The sequence below is a fragment of the Diabrotica virgifera genome, chromosome 2 (assembly GCF_917563875.1).
Source record: "Diabrotica virgifera virgifera chromosome 2, PGI_DIABVI_V3a".
Classification (NCBI taxonomy): domain Eukaryota; kingdom Metazoa; phylum Arthropoda; class Insecta; order Coleoptera; family Chrysomelidae; genus Diabrotica; species Diabrotica virgifera.
In genome coordinates this window covers 281,807,214-281,828,951 of record NC_065444.1, presented here as the reverse complement: position 1 = coordinate 281,828,951, position 21,738 = coordinate 281,807,214, and the positions used below count along the sequence as shown (strand labels likewise).

General features: G+C 32.5%; 1 protein-coding gene across 1 annotated transcript in view; it reads left to right on the top strand.

The window, feature by feature from the left end:
• The window catches only part of LOC126879894 (tyrosine kinase receptor Cad96Ca), a 153,815-nt gene that overhangs the window by 49,865 nt on the left and 82,212 nt on the right, over positions 1-21,738 (top strand). Inside the window, exons 4-5 of the mRNA XM_050643238.1 lie at positions 1,301-1,426; positions 21,094-21,229. Coding sequence (XP_050499195.1) covers positions 1,301-1,426; positions 21,094-21,229 — 262 coding nt within the window. The remainder of the gene's footprint in view (positions 1-1,300; positions 1,427-21,093; positions 21,230-21,738) is intronic.

Here is a 21,738-nt window from a genome sequence, read left to right as displayed (position 1 = left end):
GTACGTAGATATTCTAAGAATATCGATTGATGAAATCCCGAAGAGCTTTTTGCAAGACAATATCGAAAACTCCTTTGTTTTTTAATTGTTAATCAAGCGGGAGCGACACTATTTTCAACCGTTGCATGTGTATATTTATGTAATCGGAGAACATTTTAAGTTTAAAAAATTGTTTAAAATTTCTTGTGACACGTTTTTGATCCTGGCAACATGCAAATTTGTTAATAAGGAACCTTTTTGCAAGATGGTGAAAAAAAATTGAATCAGAATATTTTTCCGCACATATATTTACGCATGTTACATATACATGCAACGGTTGCCAATAAAGCGCCCGCATGATTGGCAATTAAAAAACAAAGGGGTTTTCGATATTGTATTGCAAAAAACTTTTCGGGATTTCATCAATCGATGTTCAAAGAATATCTTCTTACCTTGGCAACATCGAAATTTTCTGTGTTTCACATAGTTTTGAGGGTTAAAAATAGCCGATTTTGCAATTTTAAATTTTTTAATCGCATATATGTCAAAAACTATCAACTTTAGAGAAAAGTCACTAAAGACCTTTTCTGTTTGAAATGATCCAAAAAACCTAAAAAAACTTTGTTCGATGCAAAGAAAATAATTTTAGGAAAAAAACAAAAAAAAAAAAAACGTTTAAAAAAATTTTGACCAACTTTTGGACCTGGCAACATGCAAATTTGTTAAAAGGGGTCCTTTTTGAGTAAGATTGTGCAAAAAATCCGAATCAGAATATTTTTCCTAGCGGATGCGCAGTGGCTTTCTGGACTATTATACTTACTATTTAAATGAATGATAACATTACTTCTCGATAGATTTTACATAGTTTTCTGTTTCATTTATTAAAATTTGGTATTATATAGCTCGCATCCATTCATATGGGAGATGTGTTCGTGGCTGCCTCTAAAATCTGTCTTTTACTACTCTTGGACTTATTGTATAATATCTCCGTTTAACAAATATACAAGTCTCCGAACTTTAACTGGAAAAACCTTTCATTTGGGCCTGGTATACTTTCACGACTGTTGTACCAAACAGACATCAAGTCTGCTAATAACAACAATAATTTAAATCAAAGCTGCCTTACTGTGACGACGTTTTGCCGGTAGGACCTTGATTGTGGTCATTGAGACCTATATGGAAAAGATACTGAATTTGCGATCAAAGCCTTCTATCTATTTGTTACCTTTGTACATTCAGCAGTCATTTTACTATTTATGACTCCTCTTCTGAGCTATATCTTTTTCCGTTTCTCTCATGTATACATTTATTTGTTTTATAGAGAAAGGTATCTTCCAATGGAACAGTTGTCAATGAAGATCCAGGCTTTAATATGCAGGAATGGAGAAGACCGAGAGCTTTTAGTAACCGGTATGAACCATGGTACACGGATCAAAGTCGAATACCAGTAAGTGGGTTTTTAATAAATAATAATATACAAATTTCGGCAAAATTAACATAGATATTAATAGTTATTATATAATGCCAGTACTCTATTTGTCTAACTGTTACATTAACACCTTGCATGAATTCCGTAAACTACAACCGTTGCGTTGCTACAACTATGTTGTATCACAACAGACCCCTAGAGTGACTGTTTGCGCAAGTACAGTTGTTTAAATAATCGCTCTTCAGAAAAAACAAATTGATAGCTTATAAAACTATTGCTTCGATCTGTTTGAAATCAAGCACAATTTGATAACTCATTAACTTCCAAAATTTGAAGTAGTTATTACATGTCATTATGGAAAAACAAAGTTATTTAGAGATGCATCAAGTCAAACTAGTTTGATTTTACTCAACAAACTTGACTTGACTTGAAAATCAAACTTTTTGTGTAAAAAAGTTTGACTTGACTTGATTTCGATATCTTTAGGTTTGACTTGAATTCAAACATCTTCAAACAGTTTGAAAAGTTTGAATATCACGCAACGTGTTTATTTTCAATTTTAAATGAGACCGCTTACGCCTTTATTTGTTCAGTGGCGGGTCAACGGGGGGGGGTAGGGGAAATTCCCCCTCCCAACAAGGTCCAAACAATTTTTTTGACAAATTTCAATAAAAATAGAAATGTATTGGCTGATACGATATTTAAACCGCAGACAGACAAATAAAACCCAATAAACGCGCCAGTTAGGATAATTATTAAGAAAACTTAATGCATATTATACATTAATTTTTTAAAAATTTAAACCCAACATTTGTAGCCTGTATTCGAAAAAAATTTAAATTGTAGATATAAAACCATATAGTCCTGGATCCAGCGTACCAAAAAATATTGATTAATAGCAAGCTGCAAATTTGTTAATAGCTTAACGGTGTCTAGTCAGACAAACTTTGATGTATGGGGACACTGGAACAGAAGAAGTTTTAATTGTGAAAAAGGTTAAAAATTTGGAACGTCAGACTACGTAAACGCTCCATGTATTTTGTCGGACAGAACTTCCAATTGATTTGTTACCATTTCGTTAAACTATCATGCAAAAATCAGACTGGTGTTTATCACCAACTGGGCATTTTAATGAATGGAACACGAAGAACATGTCAAATTACAAGAATCATGTTGGTTAATAATAGCAGTCTGATTTTTGCATGAGTTTAATGAAAGGGTAACAAATCAATTTGATGTTCTGACCGACAAAATGCATGGGACCTTTTCGTAATCTGACGTTCCAAATTTTTAAACTGTTCGACAATTAAAACTTCCCCTGTTCCAGTATTCCCGTACATCAAAGTTTGTCCGAGTAGACACCCTTAAGCTATTATCAAATTTTCAGCTTGCTATTAATCAATTTTTTTTGGTACGCGGGATCCAGGTCTAATAACCCTATGGTTAGTTTTGAATTTTAAAGAAATACCAACGAATATACAGCAATACTAACTTTTGTATTGTGGTACATATTTTCGAGTGAACTAGCAGCTTGGTACCACATGTTTTTCCTAACTGGCCCTTTAAGATAAATAAATGCCTTTTTTAATAAAAGAAAGTCATAAAAATTCCAAATCATTTTATTTTGAGCTGCCCACTGAAAAACCAAATAGTCTTATTTTATTGTAACCCTTAAGGGCATAGGCGTAACATGTCGCTTATTAAAATGTTCAATGAGTTTTAAATGTATTAATTTTTTTCAAATCCTGAGATAACTAATAAAAATTAAAAAAAAAATTTTAACGCAGCATGAAAGATTACATCATTTCTGAGGGACGAACATTCCTGAAAACTTCTATAATCTTGATTTTAATAAGTTACAGGGGGTGAAAATAAAAAGAAAAATTTAGTGTTGTTATTAATTCCAAATATTTCATTCAAAAGAAACTTTTTATTTATTCTGAGAGACTTTCGGCCCTCGGTAATAACGCAATCTTTCAATCTGCGTTTAAATTTTTCAAAAATACTTATTAGTTTTCTCAGGATTCGAAAAAAATAAATATCTACATTTAAAAGTTTTACTTTAATTTTAATTTAAAAATTATTTTTCAAACTCTTTCAAACTAGTTTGACAAACAGTTTGAATTTTCAAATCTGTACGATTGACCAGTTTGACTTGACTTGAAATATTTGTCAGAAGGATTGACTTGAGTTTGACTTGAAATTAAGTCAAACTCAAGTCAAGTTCAAACATTCAAGTCAAACTTGTGCAACTCTAAAGTTATTGTTCGTCTGTTATAACTTTTCACATGCGTCAGGATTCATTTTCAAACAAATTAGGTCAAATCATAAAGTAAAACGAACGTCGATGTGTATATATACCCCATTCCACGAATATACGTCTGTTTTGGATTATCGCGACAACGAATATTTTACTGTGCAAAATATGAAGAACGAAAGTTAATTGCAAATTATATTGTTGTTTATTGGAGTAATTATTAGAGCAAAATACTTTCGTACTTTTTATCTTCTTCTTCTTGTGCCACTCCTATCGGAGATTGGAAATCATCAAGGCTACCCTGACTTTGTTTACAGCTGACCTAAAAAGTTCATTAGTGGTGCAGCCAAACCACTCTCTCAAATTCCGCATCCACGACATTTTTCTAAGGCCTGGATTCCGTTTTCCTTCTATTTTTCCTTTCATTATATTTTGAAGTAATGCGTATTTATGACCTCTCATCAGGTGACCCAAATACTCGAGTTTTCTTCGTTTTATCGTTAATAAAATTTCTGGGTCTCTTCCTATCCTTTGTATTACTTCAAGATTTGTGATTCTTTCAACCCAACTTATCTTCAGCATTCGACGGTAGCACCACATCTCGAAACTTTCAATATGATCTTTATGTGATCTTTATTATCTATGTTGTTCTGTTTGAGAGTCCAGGCCTCTACACCGTATAATAGCGTGTTAAATACGTAGCCACTTAGCATTCTTAATCGTAGAGGGATGCTTATATATCTGTTGCAGAAGAATTTTCTCATCTTTATGAAGGTGGCCCTGGCAATTTCGATACGTCTTTTTATTTCATTGTTTTGGTCTCCAGTTTCGTTTATTAAAGTTCCCAAGTATTTATAACTTTATACTAATTAGTTTATACTAATATGTGCTGGTTGTGTCATGATTTTACTGAAGACCATATACTTGGTTTTTTTGATATTAATGTTTATGCCATAATTGTTGCAAGCAATATTTATGTTTGTAAGTAATCGTTGTAATTCTTCTACTGTTCTTGCAACTAGTACAGTGTCGTCTGCGTATCGAATATTATTTACAACCTCTCCATTGATTACGATTCCTTCATTTGCTTGCAAAAGGGCTTCCTGACAGATGCTTTCACTATATACATTAAATAGCAGTGGTGACAAAATGCATCCCTGTCTTACTCCTCTACGTATTTCTATTGCTTTTGATATCTCGTTTTCTATTTTGATGTTAGCTTTCTGATTCCAATATAAGTTGAGAATTATTCGCAGATCTTTATTATCTATGTCTTTTCTTTCAAGAATGTCTCTTAGCCTATCGTGGCGTACTCTGTCAAACGCTTTTTCAAAATCGATAAAACATGCATATACTTCTTGATTAACGTCTAGCGATCTTTGTGTAAGAACATTCAAACCGAAGAGAGCTTCTCGAGTACCTAGTCCTTTTCTGAACCCCATCTGTGTATTACTAATATCTGACTCCAACTTTTGATAAACTCGGTTGTGGATGATTTTTAGAAATATCTTTAGTAGATGGCTCATTAAAGATATTGTTCGATGTTCTGAACATTCTTTTGCATTGGATTTCTTTGGCAGTGTAACGAATGTAGACAGCAGCCACTCTTGAGGTATAATACCAGTATTGTATACTGTGTTAAATAAGTGCAATATTATACCTATTGATTCATCATTCAAGAGCTTTAGTAATTTAGTAGGAACCTCATCGAGTCCATTTGCCTTTCCAGTTTTGGAATTTCTAAGTGCCATTTCTACTTCACATTTTAGGATTTCAGGTCCCGTTTTAGCATTTACCTTGTCAATGTTATTTCTGTTGTCCTCAAACAATTCTCTTATGTATTCACTCCATCTATTATTTTTTTCTGTTAAGTCTACAATAATATTTCCGTCTTTGTCCTTAAGCAAACTTATTTGATGTCTTCTTTGGGTTCCTGTAAGTTCTTTTACTTTTTTATGTATATTGAATGTGTCATACTTTCTTTCATAGTCTTCCATTTCTACACATTGTTCTTTAATCCATGATTCTTTGGCCTTCTTTATTATTTGCTTTATGTTCTTATCAACCTCTCTGTATTTTTCTGAATTATTCTTCAATTTGCGTCTTTCATCCATTAGTTCTAGTATGTCTGGTGTCATCCACACCTTATGTTTCTTTGGAGATTTGGTTAGGTGTTTCTTTCCCGTAGTTCTTATTATAGTGTTTATATACTTCAGTTTTTCATCTATGTTGTCTGTTCTGCGGATTTGGTTTTCTGCTACACTGAGGTCGGTGTTGATTTCTTCGCGCACTGTTTGTCGTCGGTGTTCACTTTTAAGCTGACTTAAGTCTAACGTTGGGATGATGTTTTTTTTTCATTTTCTTTGGTCTAGCTTCTAACACAGATACTACTGGATTATGATCCGAACCGATATCAGTTCCAGGGTAAGTTTTAGTAGATTTCACGGCATTACGGTATCTTTTTGTCACCATTATGTAATCTATTTGGTTTCTGATTACTTTTTCTTGTGTGTGTTGAGGTGACGTCCACGTATACAGTCCTTGGGGGTAATTTAAAGAATGTATTAGTTATTATTAAATCTTCGCTTTGACAAAACTGAACTAAACGATCACCCCTTTCATTTCTATTACTTAAGCCGTATTCACCGACATTTTCTCCAACTTTACCCTGACCTACCTTGGCGTTCAAATCGCCCATTACTATGTTAATGTGTTGTCTCTTTGTTGTTCTCATCACCTCTTCTAAGTTATTATAGAATTGTTCTATTTCCTCTTCGTCTTTGCCTGCTGTAGGAGCGTACACTTGTATGATGTTTATTATGTTCTTCTTATCTTTCAGTTGTATTAACATCACGCGCTCTGAGAATGGAGTAAAATTTGCTACAGCATCTTTCCATTTTTTTGAGATGATGACTCCAACTCCGTATCGATGGGTTGTGGTGTCACTTCCGGCATAATAAAACATACCATGATTAGTTGTGGGGCATTTGCCATTTCCTGGCCATTGTGTATCGCTTATGCCTAATATGTCTATACCCAAACGATCCATTTCCAACACGGCGTTATCTAATTTTCCCGAAGAGAATAAGCTCCTCACATTCCACGTAGCAATTTTTATGGTTGTCTTTTTCTTATTACAAGGGTTTCGCAGGTTTACGACCGAGGAAGCCTTGTACTTATCTATTTGTCTTCCTCTGCCGAATCTTGGTATCCGATGTCCATGATCAGTACTTCTCCTTTGCATGTCCACCATGATGATTACTACTAGGGGTACTCTACGAGTCCTTAATGCAGTGGCTCCCCGTTGCCTTCTGCATCCTTATGCCGTTGACCATTCTGTAGGGTTCATCCGCCTTCGAGACCGATTTCTCAGTCTCAGGACAAAAGAGTGCCCTAACACTTACTAGCTCATCCACCCGAAGCTGTTGGCTAGTAAGTGGAGATTGCTTATACCGGCAATCGCTCGGTGGTTACCCTCACTTAGTTTAGCCTACAGACCACTGCAGTTGCCCGGGGTGTGGCACGTGGAGCCATAAGTGACAGTTGGATGTCTTATGAGGACCAGTTACTTCGAACCATCTCCCGTATATTACGCTCGATGTGGCCGTTCTCATAAAAGGTACAACCTTTATAAAATACCCCAACACCAACAAGTACTTTTTATGTTGCACACTAAAATATTCGTTGTCGCGATAATCCAAAACTGACGTATATTCGTGGAATACAGCATACTTACATTTTGTATACTGTATACTATATACTACACACATCGGCGTACGTTTCACTTGTGTTTTGACACAAAACATAAATAAATTTTTTTAAAATGAGTCGTGACTTATTGGAAAAATTATAGCAGACGAGCAATAATCAAAGTTATGAATTACTTAAAAATAAGGTTTTTTTTGCAATTATCTGGGTCAATAATTGTTTATGTATTTTGATTTAAAAATTCTCAAATATAAAAAACTTTGTTTGAATTGTAATTTTTAACCATTTCCTCTAAAATACATAAAAAAACGTTTTATAGTCAAAACATATTTTGTAAAATAGAAGTAGGTTGAATGCTCGAATATGTGGAATTTATTAGGAATAAAAGGCAGATTTCGAGCATATAGTTTAATCAAATCTTGCCTAAGTATACTTTCGCTAACCTAGCATCATCAGAGGCATCAGAAATAAGCCAAAAGAACTCCATTGTAACAAAAGAAATAAGTGGAAAAAACTTTGACAAGAAATCAAATTTTTTGTCTTTGATTTCTTGTCAAAGTTTTTTTCACTTATTTTTTTTGTTACAATGGAGTTCTTTTGGCTTATTTCAGATGCCCCTGATGATGCTAAGTTAGCGAAAGTATACTTGGGCAAGATTTGATTAAACTATATGCTCGAAATCTGCCTTTTATCCCTGTAAATTCTAAACATATTTTGTTTACTTTTTTAAGATCGTTTAAAAAACAAAGCAAAATCAGATATGTCTTCACAATTTTCAATTGCTATTCCTCATATTATAAACTATTTGAAAACTTCAAATATCTGTATAACATTTTTACCTGAATTTAATGATTATTGTCAGAGATAGACTACTTGTCGTTAATTTGAAAATCAACTTCAATTCAATTATTCGTAGGAGATCTAGCATGTCTTGTTCATTTGCTGCTATAAGTATAGTGTCATCCACAAATCTTAAATTGGAGATATTTCTACCAGTAATCGTTAATCCACCTAATCATCCCTCTAAAGCTATCCTTATGATACGTTCACCATAAATCTTGAATAAGTCAGATGATAAAACGCATCCTTATCTAACCCATCTCTCGGCTCTAAATTGGCTTAAGAGCCTCTGATTTAGCCCTACTGTTGCCATACTGGACTGATACATATTTTTATTGAGTGTCACTAGCTGTATTGGCGCACTCATCTCTATTAAAATGGACCAAAGATTTTTTTAACTTATACAATGCCTTCTAGCAGTCAACACAGCATATTATGATAGGTACTTTAAATTCTCTTAACTTTTCTACGACTTGTCTCAGGTTAAGTAATTGCTCTCGTGTACCATTTTCCTTTACAAACTCTGCTTGTTCCTATGGTATTTAATAATGTTAGTTTTTAATCTGTTTCAAATGTTGTTTCAACAAAATCTCACTGGCATGTACATTGTATTATTAGTGACAATGTACGGTTGTTTTTATATCTAGTAGTGCCTACTTTTTGTGTAGTGGAATATAAATTAAGGTACGCCAATCAGATGGCAATTTTTCCGAATTCCAAACAGATACATCGACACACATAAAAAGGATGATATTTAACCTTTTGTCACCTACTGACTGCAGTATTTCTCCCGATATTCTGTCAATTCGTGAAGATTTATTTCTTTTTAGAAATAAAGTGAACACACAAAGTGTATAGTGTAGAATAAATCAAATAAATCTTTTCCAGTGACGCTGGTATAATGATTTTACATTCCGAACGAAAGTGTAGAAATACCTAAGATTTGTGTTCTTGCAGCATCCGACAAGTGTTTTAGCACTGGAGATTTATCTAACTAATATGAAGGGATTTGCCGTTACAAAACGGAGATCTTCTTTAATCAAAACATTTTATAGATACTTCTTGTTGGCATTCACGGTTGAAATTACTTGGATTATATTTTATACAGAGTCGCATTAAATGAGAGTCGCATTTCATTTGAAGCTTAAATAACATCAATCAAAATATACAATAGCATTTCAAGTCTTCTCTCATTCAACTTTAGCATCATATTTTTTTTTCATCTGACTGGAAAGGTTTTCAATTTTCCTTTTTCTACTTTATTAATGTAGCTATTTGATTTGGGGTCTCTTCTTTAAATGAGTTAATTGATTTATACTATGTAGTCTAGAGAAAGCTTGTAGACAAATACAAATATCTAAGAACATTAGTTAATCAAAAAGCTCAAAAAGAATAGATTAAAAGCTGCATAGAAATAGCAAGGGCAAAATTTGTGAAAATGAAACATCTACTGTATTAGATATTATATCTATTAGATATCTATATCATCTACTTGAATATTTCAGTCATATAGTGAGAGGTCCTCGATATAGTCTGCTACGTTTGATTATAGACGTCAACGTAAAAGGTAAAGAGATGTAGAAAGAAGACGGACCTTTTGGTTACGAAATCTAAGAGAATAGTTTAGTCTGAGCTCTAACCAATTATTTAGACCTGCTGTAAGTAAAATAAGAATTGCCACGTTGATATCCGACCTTTGATATACGATGGAACCTTCAGATGAAGAAGTTAAGAGAAATGATAAATGAGCTATTTATTGTTAAAAACAAAGAGGGCTAAAACCAACTATAACGTTAAAGGGATTTTAGTGTTTTATGGTCTCATCGTCAATGAAATATGAAAATATAAAAATATGAAAATATGAAAATATGAAAATATGAAAATATGAAAATATGAAAATATGAAAGTATGAAAATATGAAAATATGAAAATATGAAAATATGAAAATATGAAAATATGAAAATATGAAAATATGAAAATATGAAAATATGAAAATATGAAAATATGAAAATATGAAAATATGAAAATATGAAAATATGAAAATATGAAAATATGAAAATATGAAAATATGAAAATATGAAATTATGAAAATATGAAAATATATATTATGTATTATGAAAAAACCGTAGAGTGTTACCATTTAAAGGGGTGCATTTTTGAGAAAGAACTAAATTAGTCCATGTTCGATTTTTTTTTATTTTTAACTCAAATTATATGTACTTTTCGTACATATCCATCTACAGAAAAGTTGTTTAAAATTAAATTTCCTTCGTGGTTTCTAAAATTTGCAAACCAACTAGAAAACCTGGTCTCAATAAAGTTTTATTTTTAATACTATTTTAATTTTATTAAAATAAAACTTTCGCTTGTTTTAAGCAGATGTCGCCACGGCATCTGTATCATCTTGTTTCTTTGTGAATCGATACTAGCAGCCCGATTTGTTTCAGTTTGTTCAGAGATAGTAATATACGCACTTAACTGAAATATAAGACGGCTCTTATTTCGTTTTACAACGAAATGATTATTTATTTCTATTAGTTTTACTCCTAATTGAGTATGCGGGACCATTTTTCGTTGGAATTTCACCGCACTGGATAGGCGAGAAGTAAGATGCAACTTTTAGATCTCCGTCAGCCTTCTTTGCTCCAGCATTCATTGGATTTGCAAATTTTAGAAACCAATATAGTTTTATTTTTAATATTATTTTACTTTTATTAAAATAAAACTTTGGCTTATAATAATACTCTAATTACTTGAAACACAAAATTATTTTCTGAGAGGTGTATTATTCGTAATATTCAAATAATTTCATATCTTGAAAGTTTCCACACGTAGAGCTAATATTAATTCACTTCTCGTGTTTGTAAGCAGCTTCACTGATAACATTTACTGTTTCCACATTCAAACAGACATGGCTTAAATTAATTTTCCACCTACCTCTACCGAAAGTATACTTTTCCGGACCTGATTGTAGGGAGCAAAGTTGTACTTTTCCTCCCTAGGGAGGAAAATATTTTTCCTCCCTAGGGAGGAAAAGTAAAAGTGACGTCATGGTATTTCATTCATGAAATGTAACTTATTGACGCCTTGTACAATATCTATTTTCTATTACGTAAGTTTCTATACATTTTAACGTTTATTTATAAAACACTCTGTATTTTGCAGGATGGTAAAAAACAGTAAATTGTTATTTTGATTTAACAATGTTTACATTATTAATTTGACTTATATTTGACAGTTGACAGTTATATTGTACGTACTTGTTAGTTTTAGTTCTAATAAATTTTGTTGGTTAGTTACATAAATAAATTAAGTAAAAATGAAAAAATGACTTGTTATTTTTACAAGTGCAAATCGTCAAATAAAATACAAAACGTCAGACCGCGTATTTTAAATTTAAGAAATATTTTCCAAAAATTTAATATTTCTAAACTAGACATTACGCTTGCGAGGTGTGAACAGTTTCTGTTTTGCAACAGTTAAAGTTTGCCACTAGTTTAGGGTCTTAACCTAGCTAACAACCGCCGGTGTTGTTGCTTAAGTGTTTGCATATAGGTAAGTTGAGCATTTTTGCTTATATTTTTTTTTTCAAGCGGCTTTCTTTTATGCTATTTTGCTTGCTCTTTTTATTTCTTTTTGCTTTCTAGTTATTAATACTTCATTGACTGGTTTTTTCTTACAATGAGTGAGGAAAAGGGGGGCTCAGTCCCCCCTTATCCTGATACTTCTTCTCCGGCTAAAATTGCAATGACTAATAATTCCGAAAAAAATCAAAATCAGACTTCCGACAATAATTCTCAGGAAGAAAAAAAGGTTAATACATACTCCGAAAAAGATCATGGACCTTTTGTAGTATATCTTGAATCTACAAATATACCGAATATAAAAATTGGCACATTCAATACAATTAAAATAGCTCGAGATATATTCAACCTCAAACTTAATGACGTTAAAAAAATAGATAGTAAAGGGCTCAATAGAGTTTCAGTTGAATTTGCCAATTTTCACTCGGCTAACATGCTACTTAAGAACACTCAACTTCTAAATCAGGGATACAAGATATATATACCTTTTAACTTCGTAACCTGCAAAGGTATCGTCAGACAGATTGATACAGATATTGATGAAAAAGAACTTCTTCGGTGTTGCGATACAGGAAATGACATTGAAATTTTACATATAAAAAGATTAAATAGAAGAGTAATTAAAGATGGAGTAACTTCTTATGAACCCACAGGTACGACACTATTTACATTTCGAGGCGTTCTTATGCCCAAAACTGTGTTTTTTTATGGCATACCAAGACTAGTGGACACATATATTGCCCCAGTGACACAGTGCTATAACTGTCTTAGATTTGGCCACACAAAAACAAACTGTAAAGGGAAAGAAAGATGTTTTAATTGCGGGGAAAACAAACATGAAGACGTATGCATGACAAAATGTTTTTACTGCAAGGACTCTCACAAATCTATTGACAAGAGCTGCCCAGAATATACAAGACAAAAGAATATTAAAGAACTGATGGCGTATGAAAATTTGACATTTTTTGAGGCAAGTGAAGCTATTCCAAAATCATACATCTCAAATAATAAATTTATTTATAACCCGAGAGATTTTCCAAATTTTAAAAATAACAGCAGGCCATTAGAAAATACTCCAAGTACCAGTACAAATAATTCTAACACCATAGAACCATCGCAACGAAGAACAAACAATTTTAGATCATCTACAGTAAAACGTTCCTTTCAACAGGTGGTTCTGAATTCCGACAACAAACGGAGAGTCGTGCAAAAACGTCAAGATAAGCAACCAAATGAAAAGAGTATATATACACAGCAATTAAGACCAGAAAAGCCAACCTCTTCCCCCACTAGCTCATTTTCTCGTTCAGAACCTTTCAAATCAAGAACCTCAGCTAATTTATCACAAAACTCCAATCAAGCCTGGCAATCCAGTGCATCGCAAAACTTTCAAAATGTTGATACCTTTTCTTCAAATGACTTTTTAAACTCATGCCTAAATTTTATTAGTAATACATCATCAGAAAACTTAAATTTACTTAAAAACCATTTATTTTCCCGATTAAACGTAGAGTCCTATATGGACCAAGAGGATAAATCTGATTCTGATTTTAATTAATTAAACATATATCAAATCACATAATCATGAATTCAAAAAAGAAATTAAAAATTATTCAGTGGAATATTAGAAGTATTAAATCAAACAGGGAAAACATAACGAACTTAATTTTCAAAGAAGACCCTGACATAATTGCTATTAATGAAACTTGGCTTAAACAAGATTTTAATTTTTCTTTGAAGTATTATAATGTTGTCAGACAGGACAGAGATGACGGATATGGTGGAGTAGCTACTTGTATCAAGAAATCTATTATTTTTTCTACAATTCAGAAATACAACTCAGACCAAATCCAATACATAACAACAAAAATTGGTAACTTATACATAATAAACATTTACTCCAATACAAATAATGCCATAACTCTTCCTTTCTTGAGCTCAACAATAGAAAACATACCTACAGAAAACTTAATTATACTAGGTGATCTAAACTCTCACCATCCCCTATGGGATAAATGTCCTACCAATAAGGGAGGAAAAAATATTTATGATTTTATTTTTGATAAAGAATTAATTATCCTAAATGATGGGTCAGCAACATTGTTTCAACCTCCTAATAATAATCGTAGCGCTGTAGATCTAGCCATAGCAAGTAATAATATGGCTCTATGTTCTACTTGGGGTGTCATACAAGATTGTGGAAATAGCAACCATTTCCCCACCTTTGTCATAATAAACAACTGTGAGTTTAACAAAAATGATAGCATCTATACACAAACATACAAAATGAGAAATATTAAAAGAGCAGACTGGTATACATTCCACACTGGGATGATAACAGGAATGCTTGATTTACCGGTAAACTCTAATTACAATGAGTTTTTGGAGGTAGTTAATCAAGTAGCAGATAACTCAATTCCCTATAAAAACTGTAGAACACAGGGTAAACCTTCAAATCCGTGGTGGGATGAAGAATGTTCACTTTGGATTAAAAGCCGCAAACAGGCAATTCAAAACTTTAAACAATCTGTTTCCTTAGAGAACTATATAAACGCTAAACGTATAATCGCCCAAACTAAACGAAACCTCAGAATTAAAAAAAGAAATAAATTCATAAACTTCTGTGAATCATTAAATAAGGAATCTAACACTACCTATGTCTGGAATAAAGTTAAAAAATTCTCAAATAACAAAAATTACGGCCAGACATTTCATAACCCAGCAGATAACATTAAAACAGAAATTCTACAGAACATGTCTACAGTTTTTATTGATCCAAATTTTGAGCTTGACGATATAAACGAGCAAGTTTCCCCTTTTACAATCTGGGAACTTAACAATGCTGTAAATAATAAAAAAAATTCGGCACCAGGTATGGACGACATTCCTTACCTTATGATAAAACATCTACCACTACAAGCTAAACATTTTCTGTTGAATATCTACAATAATTGTCTAAATGGTGACAACCTTCCTGAAGATTGGAAAAACCATAATGTTATAAATATCTTAAAGCCACACAAAAATCCACTCTTGGCCAGTAGTTTCAGACCAATAGTTTTATCCTCTTGTGTGCTTAAAACATTAGAAATATTAATCAAGAATCGCCTAGATTGGTCCTTAGAACATAACTGTTCATTCACCAACCATCAGACAGGTTTTAGAAAAGGAAGAGGCACTGCTGACAACTTGACCCTCCTTCATTCCACAATTGTGGAAGCCTTTGAATCCTCCCAATCGGTTTTGGCCATCTTTCTTGATATCAAAGCAGCATATGATAATGTCAATATATACAAACTTTATAGTAAACTAAAACTTCGAAATATTCCATCTGCAATAAATAATATTGTGTTCAAAATTTTACAGAACAGACTTTTATATTCAAGATCTAATGATGGTGACTTTTTGGGACCTTTCATGGCAACTAAGGGGCTACCTCAAGGTTCTCCCTTAAGTACCATTTTGTTTAATATTTATATAGCAGAATTGTTTTGTATTAGCAATAATGAAGTTAAAATATGTGGATATGCAGACGACTTGGTTTTGTATATTAAGGGATATGATATCCAAAGCATGGTAAGTAAAATAAACAAAGAATTGGAAAACACATTACACTGGCTTGCAGAACATGACTTGTCCTTATCCAAAGACAAATGTGAAGCTGTATGGTTCACAAAGGGTAGGCGAAGAGATAATCTAACAGAAATCAAAATCAACAACACAGCCATTCCTCTAAAAAATGAAGTGAAATTTTTAGGCATAATTTTTCATAAGCATCTATCATGGGACTTACATGTTGACAATATTATACTCAAGGCAAAGAAAAATATTAACATCCTACGTGCAATATGTAGAGTCTGGTGGGGAGCTGACCCACGAACACTCCTAATGGTTTTTAATGCCTTGATCAGATCTCATCTCGATTATGGTTCCTTCCTATTCAACCCAATATCACAAAAATGCAACAACAAACTCAATGCAGTATTTTTTGAGGGACTTAAGATATGTTTGGGGTGCATGAAGTCTACACCAAATTTGGCAATATTGGCAGAGTCTGCCCAAATGGACCTAGAACATAGAAGATTATTGTTAGCCTCTAAATTTTTAAGTAAAATCATCATTATTGAGAATCATCCCATAATATTACTCCTAATTGAAATACGTAAAAGACTTATAAACAAACCTAATTTTTATACAAGGCATAATGTACCATACTTGGTTTCGGCATTAGAATATTTTTTTCCATATTTTAAAAAAATATACAAAAGCCCAAATTTTCCATGCTATGAATTAGACTATGATACACTAATGAATCCACTTCCAATTCTAAATTGTAATATCAAAAAATATGACCCGATGATTAAAGAAAAATTCTTTATGACTACTGAACAATATGGAAAAGACCATACCTTTATATATACTGATGCCTCAAAAAACAAAGAAAGGGTAGGTTTTGGGATATGCATCCCGAGTATTGAATATAATTTCTCCTCAAGACTTCCTGGAGCTCTAAGCATAAGCAAAGCAGAGAGTATAGCAATACATCAAGCGGTGGAAGTCGCAACTACAAAACATCTAAAGAAAGCTATAATATTTTCTGATTCGCTCAATGCAATAACCAATATTAAAACATGTAATATATCTACTTCAGCAGATATAAGGGCCCTAAAAACAAAGAAACTTATATCTTCAGCCAATGAGAATGGTACCAAAATTCTCCTTTCCTGGATACCTGGACACTCTAATATATTTGGTAACACCCAGGCTGATATACTGGCAAAAATAGGAAGAGACCTGAATGTACCCATGGAAGTACAACTGAATTCCCAGGATGCCCTATCAGTCATCAGAGGAAAAATTACAAAAGAGTACCAAGAAAAATGGAAATCTTTAGTCCAGAAGAAGACTTCGCAATACAAAACAATTCAAGACTTCTTTCCTACAAAACCTTGGTATTCAAATTTTCCATATAGAAATAGAAGACACACTACCACCATCATTAGAATGCGCACAGGCCATTGTTTAACAAAACAACATCTGTATAAAATGAATATAAAAGATAATCCTTTTTGTGAATGTGGTCGTCTCGAGGATCTAAACCACATCTTTTTTGAATGCCCGATTAATGTGATTCCTAATTTTGATATATACACAAAATTTATTTCCATGAACTTCAAAACACCGCTCTCTATATACAATATTCTAAGTTCCTTAACGGAAGAATCAGTCAATGTAATTATGCGTTTTCTTGCAATTAACCAAATAAGCTTATAAACTGCAATGCGTTTTCTAGCAATTAACAAAATAAGCTTACAAATTGCAAGGCTCAACTGTTTATATGTATCCGTGTTATATTATGTTGCTATTTGTCATTTAATTTATGTTTTAATTTTTAATCATACTTAACATGACCCAATTAATCTCATTTAATTATAATCATCACACCTCATCAAAAGCTTCCTTACAAGAACATAGTCAGCGATTTTGGTATGGCTTAGAACCAGACTACGTCAAGATCGCTAATAAATCGTGCTGGTAATCGCCTTGCAGCGAAACCAAAAACAAAAAAAGAAGAAGAAGAAGACTTGTTATTTGAGGAAGGTGGAAAAACCATATGTATAACATGGGAGTAAAGTGCCTTTTCCTCCCTTGAATGATTACTGCCCTCCGCTACGCGTCGGGCAGTAAACTTCATTCTCGGGAGGAAAAGTAGCACTTTCCTCCCTTGTTATACAAATAGCTATTCCTCAACTATTAGTCGCATACGGGATGTGGCGCCGGTTATACGGAACATATTGCGGGTAATGTCTAGTAGTGTGGGCCATGCAAGGTATATTACTAGCTGTAATAACGAAAATGATTTCCCTTGTTATATTGTAATAGTTACATATCTTGAAACATCAGAAATAGTACAGAGTTGATTGACATAATTAAAATGTTTGGTGAAGTTGTCAAAATTATTTCGAAATTGTTTCAAAAGGCAAAAAATTAATGTATCAACTAACAGACATTATTTTTTATTTGTTTCATTCTTTATTTCTCCCCTTTTTTTACCCTGCCAGTGTTGGATTTCGGCTAGCTATTTTAAATTCGATTCACCCATCTCTTCCACTCTTTTATAATTCCTACCATTATTTTTAACTCCTCGTGTCACTAAAAATCACCTGAAAAAATCCCTAAAAAGACTAGAATACAACATGCCGGCGTAGTGTTGCTTCATAGAGTCGCTTCAATAATAATTTTAAAAATATCATTAAATTCATCATTTTACTTCGATCAAATATGTTTCTATTTTGTTTTTGGTTATGTTGAATCCGAACATGGCATTGCAATTTGAAAATTCTTACACTGAAGCTCTTATACAGTATGTCTGCGTAGCTAGGAACCACATGGAAAACTTTTTTATTATCAATTTTACGAAAAAAAATTATTCTTCATAAAATGCTCTGGATAGTCAAAAATCTAAAATTCATCCATCAGATATCAAATTTTATCAATTTTATACGAGTTATGTCGAAAATATTAATTTCGTTAAAGAGTAAAGTACCTTTATATTCCAGAATATTAAAAAAATGCTATTATGAAAAGTTGTTTGAAATAAAAAACTATGTTTTAATATACAAGTACAGTGGAACCCCGATAAATCGGCCCCCGATAACCCGGAAGTCCGGCTAACCCGGACCGATTTTCATCAGACAAAAATTTAACAAATAAACAATTTAACAATTTTATCAAATATAAATGTATGTAGGCCAAATAATATTTCAGAGATAATGTGTATTTGTGTAATTTGAACACATAAGTACAATAGTAAAAATGATTCATGCACACGGCGGCAGCCAGAGCGACCGTCTCAGCTTATCGGAAAGAACAGACACCTGTCTGTATTCCTTTTTCTTTATTTATGTCAAACTGTCTTAGCATTGTTTAAAAAAGACGTGACTATTTAAAAATTCTTGTATTGTGTGTAGTACAGCCTATTAATCACTTCCGTTCTGTAATGTAATCGTGCTTCAGATTGTGTTTGCTTTGTCTACGTAATGGTAACAAAACGTAAAAATGTTGCAGTGACAATGGAAAAGAAACTAGAAACATTAGGTAGGATTGATAAAGACGAATCTTTAAAATAAATTTATTGCAGCATCATAATATGATATTATGCTACCATAGGTCTGGATCCCGCGTATGAAAAAAAAGTTGATTAATAGCAAGCTAAAAATTTATTAATAGCTTAAGGGTGTCTAGTCGGATAAACTTTGATATATGAGAACACTGGAACAGGGGCAGTTTTAATTGTGGAACAGGTCAAAAATTTGGAACGGTCAGAACACGAAAATGGCACATTTGTTTTGTCCGACAGAACAGACTTAAACTCTCCGAACAGAGATTAAACTCTCATGCAAAAATCAGACTGCTATTTATCACCTGTCATAATTCCTGTCATTTGACATATTCTACATGTTCCACTCATTAAAACGCCAATTTGGTGATAAATAGCAGTCTGATTTTTGCATGAGAGTTTAATCTCTGTTCGGAGAGTTTAAGTCTGTTCTGTCGGAAAAAATACATGTGCCGTTTTCGTGGTCTGACCGTTCCAAATTTTTAATCTGTTCCACAGTTAAAACTTCCCCTGTTCCAGTGTTCCCATATATTAATGTTTGTCCGACTAGACACCCTTAAGCTAATAACAAATTTTCAGCTTGCTATTTATCAATTTTTTTTTGTACGCAGGATCCAGACCTACCATATTATGGTGTCGGTACATCTCTACAGTATGACTGAGTTTTTTACCAAGAAATGAACAAAACTCTACACTCTATACAACTATACGTAATTTAGATGTGTACTGTGCATATGTGTTTCATGTTTTTGTAATTGTAATGGAGGTTATTTATTAATTTTTACTATATTCTCCGGCTAACCCGGATTTTCGATAACCCAGATCGGCCGCGGTCCCGATTAATCCGAGTTATCGAGGTTCCACTGTACATCATTCTAATCAATTTTTTTTTTTAATTTTTCTTAAATTACGGATACTCATCGTCATTTTATTACAATTATGATAACTATTTAATTATCACTTTTACGAAAAAAAGTTATTCTTCATAAAATGCTCTCCCTGGTCTAAAATCTAAGATACAACCATCAGATAACAAACTTCTTAAATTTTATACGAGGTATGTAAAAAATATGAATTTTTCTTAAGAGTTAAGTGCCTTTATTTTTCACAATATTGGTTTTCTTTTAGGTTTTACTATTTAAGTTATAGATTCTTACGGCGCCTAAAATCATTAGCAAAATGGTTTTCATCATTGATTATTTTTTTTTAATTAATAATAATATTATTATTAAAAGTTGAATTAAAATATTATTAAAAGTTGAATTTTATGTGGGGAAACATTGTCAAAATCGCAATTTTAACCTGAAAATAAAAAAAATGAAATCACGTTTTTTGCGTTTACCTCGCTACAACTGCGTTTCATTAAAAAATTTTTTTTTCTGAAATTTTTACAGCATATAGCTCTAACATTTCTGAAGACAAAGGTACCTGCTTCAAGTTTTTATTCTTATCATGATAAAGGTTACGAATTTTTCAAAGAAAACGGTGCGGATTTGTGCATTGCAAAGTTTAATCCCAAAAGTTCTGTGACGAAGTTTAAAATTTAGCTTCTTAATATCGTTTATTTGAAAGTAGAGAGTACAAAGAAGTTTTCTGGAAAGTTTTAGATCAAAATGTTTTATAGAAAAAAAAATAGTGAAACTTTTAACGTCGATATTAGAAATCCCCAATATAACGCTAATTTTTTTGAGGAACAGACAATCTAGGTCTAATTTCTCACCTTTAGTACATCCTTGGATTATAAGCTTTCATTTGACACCTCATTTGTCATTCTACCTAGTATAATGACGGAGAAGTAAACCTTCTTATTCTATTATTCTTGTAGGTACATTTGATTGAAATTATGAAAGAAATGGCATGGCAACACTGTGACGCACAAACATAAGGTTCAGCTGTGCGTTACATAGGGTGCACTAATAGCCAAGATGTCCAAGAAATTATTGTATATTCCTCATGTTGGTGTAAAAAATAAAATAGGTTCTTACATAATACATTTGTACATCAAACTATAGCAAACAAACGTGAAACAAGTAGTTCCACTTTAGTTGTCTATCTCGGGAGAATTCCTTTACAGTAAACTAAGTACATTGAGCCATTTTGAACCTTCTATTTTTAACTCTAAAAGTGCTGGCACTCCTCATAACTAAATTAATTTTCCGTTATATATAATTTACAGGTAGGGAATCAAACATCGTCTGAAGTGAAAGATGTCGACCTGTGGGAGTTTCCCAGACACCGGCTAAAGTTTTTCAATATTTTAGGCGAGGGAGCTTTTGGCCAAGTTTGGAAATGTGAGGCTTTGGATATGGATGGTATGTATGTCCAGAACCGTATTTACAATAATTATTTCTTATTTCTAGAGAAAACAAAATAAATGTTTATAATATATTAGACGGAAGTAATTTATACAAATTCCATCATGGTAACGAGCGATCCAAAATTATTGGGATCAAAGCTAGCCGTGCAAAAAATTACGTATGTCCTCTTTTAATCTGAATTTATATCATTGGTTTATCAATTAATTTTGATTAACATTATAAAACATAAAAAAATCAGTCAAAACCTTTAACACACAACTTTAAACAAAAATAAAAAGACTTTAACAAAATTATAAGTAACAATAATAAATAAAATCAAACAACTAACATCTCTACATAACCTAACTTTTCTTGAAGTTGACGTACACTGCAAAGTTGACGTAAACTGGTAAATATATCTGAATTAAGAATAGACATGCACTGTATAGCTATCTCTGTCGTTCAGAGCCACCTATGGTGACAATAATTTTTTGGATCACACGTTATTTATATCAATGTTTTCT